The 10,459-nt window shown below is 43.0% G+C and overlaps 1 protein-coding gene across 1 annotated transcript in view; it reads right to left on the minus strand.

The window, feature by feature from the left end:
• Positions 1-202: 202 nt before the first annotated feature.
• LOC139221876 (YY1-associated factor 2-like) overlaps positions 203-10,459 on the minus strand; it is a 13,817-nt gene continuing 3,560 nt past the window's right edge. Inside the window, exons 3-4 of the mRNA XM_070853823.1 lie at positions 1,224-1,379; positions 203-837 (exon numbers count right to left, since the gene is read on the minus strand). Coding sequence (XP_070709924.1) covers positions 585-837; positions 1,224-1,379 — 409 coding nt within the window. The 3' untranslated portion in view covers positions 203-584. The remainder of the gene's footprint in view (positions 838-1,223; positions 1,380-10,459) is intronic.

Consider the following 10,459-nt stretch of genomic DNA (forward strand, 5'->3'; position numbering starts at 1 on the left):
TTGCAGGTGGGTAAATATTTCAAACGGAGGCTAAAAATTCCACATGGGGGTAGAATGGGTCGCTCTGCAGGCCACTGAGAGATGGTGGGGCTGCACATTTTGTTGAATAAAAATAAAAAAAAAACCTGAATGGGCAGGTGCATCTGAAGGATCAGGACTGTAAAGTTTGCCCGAACATTTATTCAGATGAACAAGTTCCTTGTCCGAATAAAATTAAATATTCTAGTTGCGAGCTTTGGACAGCACGTGAGATCCCTTTGATTACACCAAATGTCCAAGTAAAAATGTAGATCACTAAAAACTGAAATGATGGCGCAAAATGTGTTTGATATTGCTTTCTAAATACAAAATTCCAGTGCTATGGAGGATCTCTGAACTGATTAATCAAGCCAAATCTGATGTGTTGGCGACTTGTTCTCTGACAAATGGGTCACAATTCCTATTGAAACTCAATATATCCAAAGGAAAAATTGAAGTCTGTGTTGTGCAGCTCTAAAGTAAAGACAGGACGCTCCACCTGTGACCTGTGGGCTTTGTAGATGAGATGTGGGCGGAGGCCGTTTGGAGGTTTTTGACGAGGCGACTCAGTGGGACTCCCCATTGACCGAGCTCCCCTCTCCTCGGGGCGAGGAGGAGCGGGAGAGCCCCTTCTCTGTGTTTTCTGAGCTGGAGCCATTCTGGCTGTGGTGGTCGGCTGCGGATGCGGCGCTGGACGACGTGGCCGAGGTGGACGAGGGCTTGGCCTTCTCCTTAAAGTCCGTTATGATGACCGTCAGGTCCCCAACTGTCACCTCCAGGTGCTGGGCGCTGCTCCGGTCGATGTTTTTTAATCTCGGCCTGGCGAACACACAAGAGGAAGGCTTAGAGAGGATTTTACAACTATTTGTTTACAATCCTGATGAACTTTTGTTTTTATCAGCCCTTAAACTTGCATCAAGAAGTGCAAATTACTGCCTTTGATATACCCAAGAGTGAAAAGCCCCTTCATCTGCCTGCTTTAATTTCAATGAAAACTCCAAAGAGCATCTTCCAGGCACTGCTTTGAAATGTATTTCTGGTGTTTCCCACCCTCCTCAAGTCGATCTTTTGAAGTGCTTTATGAAATATGACAACCTAACGTCAGATGGCAACACAAACACAGTCTATAGTTCCTAGTGTTTATCCATGCGTCCCTGTAAAATCAGATTCCTGTTGATCCCTCCACCTGGTGTCAGCTTGTTTACCTCATCTTCTTGTGACTGTTCTTCTTTAGCGCCGGCTCCCTGTCACCCTTCTCCCTTTCCACTCTCTCCTTCTTTTCCTTTTTGGGCTGCGAGGGCAACACAAACTGCTGCGTTACCTGCTGCTGAGAGACGAGCTGGGAGACGGGACGAGGCTTCCTGAATCCGTGGAGAGGAAGGGGGAGCGAGGGTGGGGGTAAAGAGAGACATAGAGAGAGGGAGACAGAGAGAGGGAGAGACAGAGTGTGGCAGATTAATGAGAGGGAAAATTGCGGTGAACACATGGCTTCATGCTAGCGTACCACCATAATCAAGAGCCAATAATCACTGCCAGTGCTGGTTAGGATGGTGCGGCTGAAGTGCTCTCAACACTGGCAGCAAGCAGCAAACACACACTGAGCGCACTCAGAATAAAACCCAACACTCAGCCATCTGTGAGATATGTAGTATATACCTGCACAGGCTTGTCTTAGCACTCGGAGGAATAAACAGTGACAAGATGAGATCTGTTTTGATGAACACAAAGATGTGATAGGAATCCTAAGTGTGCAGTGTTACAGAAGCGGTAAGGGTGTATATATGTTTTTCTACAAGTATGCTTTTGTAAATCTAGAAATCCATGAAACGAAAAAAAAGAGTGGTGTAATACTGTGTGTACAGGGGAAATGTGAATCAGACATTTCTGCCCTCAACTATATGTCACATTATTATTAAAATGTCAAACTCAACATTTTTTTCCTCCCTAAATGTGAAATTCGCTCGAGTTGTCTGGCTCTTATAACTAAAGGGAGCCATAAACTGTAGAACCAGACTACTACGACTAGTCGCTACTGCAGCATTAGGGGCATGATCCCTCACCAGCTTCCCATCCACAGCCACCATCAGGTGTGTTTGTCGTTTCTTTTACAGTATACTTTTATTTTCCATTATGTTTTTGTTTTGAGATTTTAATTATAGATTATATATAAAACAAATATTTTTGCCACCTTGGCTTCAAAAGTCACGGCCCCTGGTTTGTAGGGATTACTACTGTTTTAATGACGCTACTCTTAGCAATACTGCTTTTTCAGTTTTCTGTTCAAATTAAGAATGGAATTACCATATCAATGTAGTTTTCTATGCTGCTAGCATAGATAACATACCTGAGGTGAATGGAGCAATGAGAGATGAGCTATGAGCTGGGCAGTCAAACGGTGCATCTCTCCCCCTCCATGTGATGCACTTTCACTAGGTGCTGCGTAAAGGATTGCTTGTGTTTCCGCCCTTACATACAAAGACTCGTTGAGCTTGTGCCAATGAGCATCGACAGCATCGCCTTAAGCTAAGTGTGACCAGACGTTTGAGTTCTCTTCGTCTGTAAGTGTTCTGTCTCAACGTCAGCCCCAAAGGGGGCGATGCTGAGCTTATCAGAGCCCTTCATCACCACAGTAGTGCTGTACTTACAGCACAGAAGGAAGAAACAATGGGATGTGTTTGAATGAAGAGGTGGCAAACTGTCACATAACGACGCATACGGACGTGTTCAGCTGGTGCTTCAAAGCTAGAGCTCTATGGTTGCCGTGAGCGACGGTGAACCCAAACAGAAGGGCTCAGCTTTGTCTTGCTGTTTCATGCTGTAGCGCCTGCTAGCTGCAGACTGTACCTTGCACTTGCATTGTGTTACGATTTTCGGGTGACACATTCCAGATCACAACAATGCGTGAAATGGATCGTGGGTAACTCGAAGTGCCTGTGTCCGTGTACTTGCGTGGATCATGTGCAGGGCGCCAACACTCGCACATACCACAGGCTCCAAGAGAGAGCTCTCTCTTCTAGATTGGGAACAGCAACAATGCATCACAGACTAATTTCTTAACCTCATTGCAAAATGAGAAATGGAGTTGGCGAGATTAAAGGTGCATATTTATGTAGCCTACAAAAATAGGAAATCTCTTTTCTTCATTTCTCCAATAGCAGAATCTGTAACATCAGAATTTATCAATACAACAGTCTTTAATAATTTAGCCCCAGGGTCCGTTTAATAAGGGATTTCGGTGCGCATCCCTACTGGTTTGTTATTGCAATGTTCACAATGTTCACTGATAAGTGAGGACGATGCACCGTCATACACATGCTCAACAAAAGGCTAGAAGGCAAATCAAATATCAATATAAGTATGTGGAACATGGTTAACTAAATGTTCCTCCTCACAGTCACATTTCCATCCTCCATGGGTGTCTGTTGTCTCAAAATGATACATTATGCAATTGGTCTGGCAACAGTTTGCATGCATGAAGGCTGCAATCGTATTTCTGTGCAAGAGTGTGTGTGTGTGTGTGTGTGTGTGTGTGTGTGTGTGTGTGTGTGTGTGTGTTTTGGGGGCTGGCAAGAGCCCTAGCCGAGAGGCAAGTGTGCTGAAAAGGCCATCTGTTGAGAGAGCCTACACATCTAGTGCCTAATGTTTGCATGCGCACACACAAACACAGTCACACATAGACACAGTTATCTGTGAGAAAGCACCGATGGACATCACAGCATGCAGACAGAGCACCAAAGGCCAAAGTGGTGTATACGTATCAAAAATGGATACACATGAAAACGTATGCATGCTTTTATAAAGGAGGGCGATCAACAGACTACATACACTGAGGCTTATTTAGGCACATGACTGCACACATGCCTGTATGCAAACACACACACACACAGCAGTGAGCAGATGAAGCATGAGGGCATGATGAGAACAGCGGAAGAGCACAGCATGTTTTCTGAGCCCTGTTGAGTAGTCATATTTGTACCTTGTGAAATGTACGCTTTAAATGACTCATAAAATATAAAATATGTATCTTAGGATTCAAGCTGAGCTTTGTATTGATGCTCATATACTGTGCCGGTAACAACAGCTTCACTCAAGTGTACTAACCTGTGCATGAACCCTTCGAAGAGTATTGCAATTACAAAACATTGGCCTCCAGGTGCTTCATGAAAAATGTCCTTTAACACTTGCCTAATGTAATTATATGGGTGTAACAGTGAAAGTACAGAGTGTACAAATGTACTGGGCTTGATGAAATCCATCCACAAAATTAGTTTGAGCACCTGGCCAAGAGTTACTGTGCAATGCGCCACATTTTTGCCAAAAAGAGCCTTTGTGGCCTATTTAGCTTAATTTAGGGGCTTCTACCTCATTTTCTAAGAGAAAATATATAAACCGGGGCTGCTGGTCTGCTGTCTTGTTCTAAGGGCAAAGCTGTTGTTTCACAGTACTGAGCTGACCTAAATTGGGGCCCTGCTTCAAAGAGTCTCTCCCAGAGTCAGTTTTTTTTCTGAGTTATCATTGCCTTCACAGAACATGCAGTGATGCTAGCAAGGCTAGAGTGAAATGCAAATGTGTCTCTTGGCCTACATAACTGTCTTGATAGGGAGAAGATGTAGAGATCCTCTAATATGTCTGTCTTGTCAGCACGACACTGCAGAACTGCTGACACCTTTTAAGTAAAAGCAGAGGCCTCTCAGAGTCCTCTGTTCACAGCTCAAGTAATTTGCTGCTCTCCTTGACATCCTTTACCCCAATACATACAATGAAGAAGTGTCTGGTTTTCTGAATTTTCTGACGGTTGCACACAAACCAGCGATTGTCACAAAAGAATGGACCATTCTGCCCTCAGGCCAAACGCTACCAGCTTCCAAAAATAAAAGCAAGATGACTGGCGTCCACATTCATAACCTCCTTCGGTCTGTCGTTGATTGATGACTTCTATTCAGGATGTCATTATGCATTTATGTGGGTTCTGTGTGATTTACTGTATGCATTCAACAGATGGATTAGTACTGTCTCATTAGTATATTTTTCCTGATGAGAAAAAATGTCACCTGGGGCAAATTATGATCTTTTTTTAAATTCTAAATGAAAGACTAGCTGTGTGTGAGAGCAACTGGGGCCAACTATAAACACATTTTGCACATCCTATCTTCTTCATGTATTACGATGGAGTAAATTTTCACCAATATTGCCAGTTCAATAACCTGGAGGTGAAAGAGGAGACAGACAACCTAATATTACGGTGAGGCAATGCGGCAGGCCTAAACAGAGCTGCCTCTGTTAACCCAATCAAATGGTTATTATGTTAGCACTTAGGCCTTTGCTTCTGCCCTCCATCTGGAAGCTGAGAGCGTGTGTTTGTGTGTGTCTCTATTGATTCTAACAGGAATTTCTGTGCCTAATGTAACAGCCTATTCTTTCTGACATTAATACTGCGTGTTGGAGCTGTTGTTCCAAACAGTATTTGCTCCACTCGTGCCATCTATTATACAGTAGCTAATGGAGTCCCACTCTGGGAAATTAGGACGTTAGGCGGAGGGCTTAAACACGCTGACTTCTATTTTCTGGAAAAGAGGAGAGTAAAGAAAGCAATGGATATTAATCACAGTCTTTTCATTTTGGGATTTTAATTCACAGTGTGTAGGCAGGTAAACAAAGTCCAAATAATTACTACACAGGAATGTTTGTTGAGCCATAGTATTTCACTGTCAGTCTCCCTTTCACCAATTTTCTATCCAGTTAACTCCTACACCAGTTTTATTTGCTACATAAGATCATTCTTAACTTTCCAAAGCATAAATGTAAAACACTCTTCTATCTTCCATCAAATTCAACAAACAAAATAAGCAATACTTTGACTTACAACTTCCCCAGCTTTTACTTTTAACCTCAAGCTTTAAACAAACTTGTCCTATCCTGCAGACTGGAGGGGCAGGTGAGTGTAAATGCTGCCACCGACCCCTCAAACATTTCACTGACGGGAACTCTGGCCGACCCCTTTGCAAATATGTCATAAACACACGTGCACACACCGTCTATCGCTGCCTCCCTCCTCTGTCCTTTTGCTCTCTCCTCCTCCTTCTGATGCACCCACTGACCTCACACTCAAGAAAGAAGAGGAAAGCAGTTGAAGGACCAAGGCTACCAGAAAATATTGCTTCTGGTCCCGATTCGGTCTCAATCTGACAGTTAAAAGTTCTCCATAAGAAATCCAGAACATTAATATATCATTAAACATTAAGCTATTTAAGTTGCTATTTATTTGAATGAAGTCACACTCACTGTGTGTGTGTGTGTGTGTTGTAATCCGAGCTTCTCTGTTCTTTGTTTTGGTAGCCAGGACAGCTGCGCAAGCGTGTTAGTGCACATGAGTCCCTGAGTTGTAAGACAGACTAACACAGCACACACACAGAGCTGTGGCACAGAGACAGACTCGGTCGACTGAGTGAGTTACCACAGGCCAGGGATTGTAGCTGTTTGCCATGACTGTAACCCTCTTGGCCAGGTTATGAAGCTCTGTGGTTGTGGAGGAAATTGAGGAAGAGAAAGGAGAGCAGAGGAGAGGGCAGCAGCAGCTGAGCTGAATAGCTCTGCGGCGGCTAAGGTATAGAAAGTGAGTAAAGATTATTTACAAAACACTTTACAAAACAGCAGGTACAAAGAGCTTTTACAGCTCCAGGGACAAGAACGGAGAAGCTGTGCAGGCTCCTCCGCTGGCTGAACTGCTTGAACCCGGGGCTCCAGAAGATACCAAGCAACCTGAGAGTCTTCACGCTTAACACGAAGGGTTTATGTTTTATATAATAGTCTAATGAATAAACATCACTGTTAACATGCTGGTGCACGCAACATGTATCTGTTCTGAATTAAATGCATATGGCTCCTTTTTTATGTTTGTCCATATTAAATTTGGTATGTTGTAAAATTATGACTCAGGATGGTTTGGCCAAACCGACATGCTTCTGCCACAGCAGACAAACAGGTCACAGCTCACAGAGAATCAGCGATTGACACAGATGGTGTGGTGGTGTCTATGAGCCAGAATCTGTTTTTAGACAAATCATAATAACCTTTACAGAAAGATTCCTTGGAAAAACGGCAACTATGAGCGATCTGTGAATTTTCTCAACCTATAAAGCAACAAATGCCTTCAGTTCATGTGAGAAATTTCATATCACTGGTTCACATGACATGGTTTTCACTAGACAGCAACGATTAGTTCTGTGGCCTTTCAACAATCGACCTTAAGAGTGAGAAATTTTATTTTGAAACACTTTTAAAGCACAAAAGGGTTTCTCTTGTCCTGTCGGAGCACCCCTGGCCACTATTCCAGGCATTAGCTTTGGTAGTGTGTTACATCCAAAAGACAGCAGTGCAGAATTCTGCAGATGTTTGGACCGCTTGCTAACATTTGTCGAGTACATTGTGTGATGAGCAAACAGCCCACAGGACAGCTGATAGACTGCAAATAAGCACTGGAGTGTGCTGCTATAAACAAATTGTATCTCACTGTTCTGTGATGATTGTAAGATCATTGTGAAATAGCTTATTTTATGCCCTGTTGAACACTTTCAATCTAGGTGTTGGTGTACGTGTGTGTCAGGTTTTCTATCAGCAGGTTATAGGCTGCTCCTGGGAGCTCCTCCAACTCGATGATTAATGTCTCTCCCTGCCTGTACATGTTACCACCATGTGTGTGTATGTGTGTGTGGAAGAGAGAGAGAAAGAGAGAGAGAGAGAGAGAGAGAGACAGATGGCTCTCCACGTCCTGTGGTTTATGACACCTTCTCCAGCCCGCTAGCCACACTATACCACATTCCCCTCTCTTGCACAGGCCCGCCTGCACACACACAGAGCAGTATGTCATGCATCAGTGTCACCACAGTAATTACAGGCTTATCACGTAGCCATAATCTTGAGCCACAGTGACGTGATAACAGCCAGCTTCATTGTCCCTGGTGTACGCTCAGTGTTTGTATGCTGTGCGAGCGCTAATACCAGTAACCCACACGGCTGAGCCGACTGTGTGACTTATAAGAGGATGTAATCATTTAGATGGGGTGATCAAACGTCGATTGTTGATGCTCGCTCAGTTTTACACGCATGCTACCTGTTTATAGATGCAATTTGTATCAATCATTCGACTTGGTTGCAGTTTTAATGTCAGTTTTTCCTATAAATAACATTTTGTCCCTCTCTCTTGCTCATCCGGCTCATGAAACTCGTTTATCAGCATTTGTTGACGCCAGTTCTTTAAAGATCTCATTTGATATTATCACTCATGGCTCAAGAACTGATCCGAAACTGAAGAGAACATCTCTCTTTAATGCCTCCACTTTTCTAGGGGTATACGCGGCTCAACATTAAACAGCAAAGGCGCTTCAGAACAATACAGAACCGCTGCAGCACTTTAGATTATCAGCTCCTCAGGTGAATGAAAACACACGACTCTGAAATGAGGGTTCAATGCGTTGCTCTCTGCTAGTGCTCTCTGCCGTTTTGTGTGATCACATCAGGAAATTAACACTACCATTAACACAGCTGCCAAACGGCTGGTTTCAGATAAATAAGCTTTCTTCCGCACATGCTGACAGCTAAAGAGCCAGATTAGATTCTGATTTTAAAAGGATTTGTTTAATTCGTGACCCTAGAAAAGCCTGTAAAAAGTGTAGAGGAGGGAAAACCTTACCAAGAAGCTCAAGATAGAGATTTAAGGATAAGGTAACAGATTTTATTGCCACAAGGCAACTCTGTATTCAAGTCTTGTAAGTATAACAGGCAGTGTGCAAGTACAGCTAACTCACACTTTACACTGTGCATTTCAAATGGATGCATTTCTCCTCAGGCAGCAGTTAATGTATGCATGTATTGTAATATATTGTATATTACTATTCTAAGCAACTGCACACATTTTTACCAATGCAGCTGTTTTTTCAGGGAATAAACAGATAAAAAAGAGTGTTAATTAATCTTTTCCTTTTTGCATTAGAAGTTCTGTGTTGCATTTTCATCCCAAATTTAGACTCCACCATTCACTCTAAAGATAAAGTTTGTTTATGCAACTCTCTGCCAAGGCTCACAGATTCTGTTTTTCTGTCTCACATAATCGGACAGCTCCAGCAGCCTAATCGGTATCTAAAGTCGGTATCTAAATCTTCTGCAACCGATCACTGGCTAGATTCGTAAAGTTCATCATACAAGCGCTTCGAAATGGCAACACTTTAATTACCAATGTCTGCGTCACAATTTTTTTTTCACTGCACCCTTTTTGATTTTTGTGATAGCAATTTATTTGTTATCTATGATAATCACTGTCTTCTTTTGGCTTTTCTACTTTGTATCATTATCAAGTCAATATCTTTAGTCTTGGATTGTTGGTAATGATGTGTAGATGTCAGGTGGACTTTGGGGACATTTCATACTATTTTCTGTTGGGTCTTTTTGGCTTAACTGTTAATCAGGACAATATAAAAAACTGTTAGTTGCTGCTCTACTTTAGGTACTTGCCTCACTACATAGCTTGCCTTGCCTCTGTTCTTCCTCTATTTGGAGTTTTTTTTTAATTTGTATGTATAAATAAACTCATTAAAAATGCTGGAATCCTGCACCAGATACTCTAAACTACAACATATTGACTGCTTCATTTTCTAAACAGGGTAAACTGATTGTGCAATTGAGCCAACGGCATAATTACGGGCTAATTTTTAGTGCACGCACTGAACATGAACTGTGAGGGCGAGCTTGTGCAGAGGATGATCAAACAACATCTAAAAATGCCAAATGCTGACAGGTTCCCATCCAGCACAGAGGGGATTGTGCTTGTTTAGGTGGAGCTGACAAAATCTGCACATCAGTCAAGTCTGTCACCACGAGACGCCCTAGGTTAAGTTCAACTCCTGGAGAGAGAGAGAGGAGGAGAAGGAGACGCAGAGAGAGAGAAAATTAAAGAGCTTTGAGAAAGGGGAAATAAAAGTTTGGGGAAAGTGAAGACAAGCAAGAGAGCCAAAGGTGGGGAGAGGACTAATAGCAACATGATCAAGCTGACTGTCCTGTAGAAATATAGTGCTGCTGAACAAGCTCCTGGACGCAGAGCCTGCACACAGAGAGTCTTTCCCTGGTGGGCCTGACTTGTCAGAACTCAGCTCGGTGAACAGATGCAGGTGGTGTAGGCGAGACACCAGAGAAGGTCACACACACACTCACACACGCCGCTCTATTACACCCAGTAGTATTTGGTTAGGGGCGGTGTTTAGGTTCGGGTTTAACAGCTGTCTGTCAGCACCACTTCAGATGACATTTTCAGCTTTTATTCAAAGCTCCAGACAGGAGCATCACCTCTGAAACATGACTCATTTTCCATCTTACACTCTCAACATTTAGATGACACTCTAATCCAGGATAAGTCTTAATAGGTGCACTGGGAGGCCTTAGGTGTCTTGCA

Source organism: Pempheris klunzingeri, chromosome 22 (genome assembly GCF_042242105.1).
Source record: "Pempheris klunzingeri isolate RE-2024b chromosome 22, fPemKlu1.hap1, whole genome shotgun sequence".
Taxonomy (NCBI): Eukaryota; Metazoa; Chordata; class Actinopteri; order Acropomatiformes; family Pempheridae; genus Pempheris; species Pempheris klunzingeri.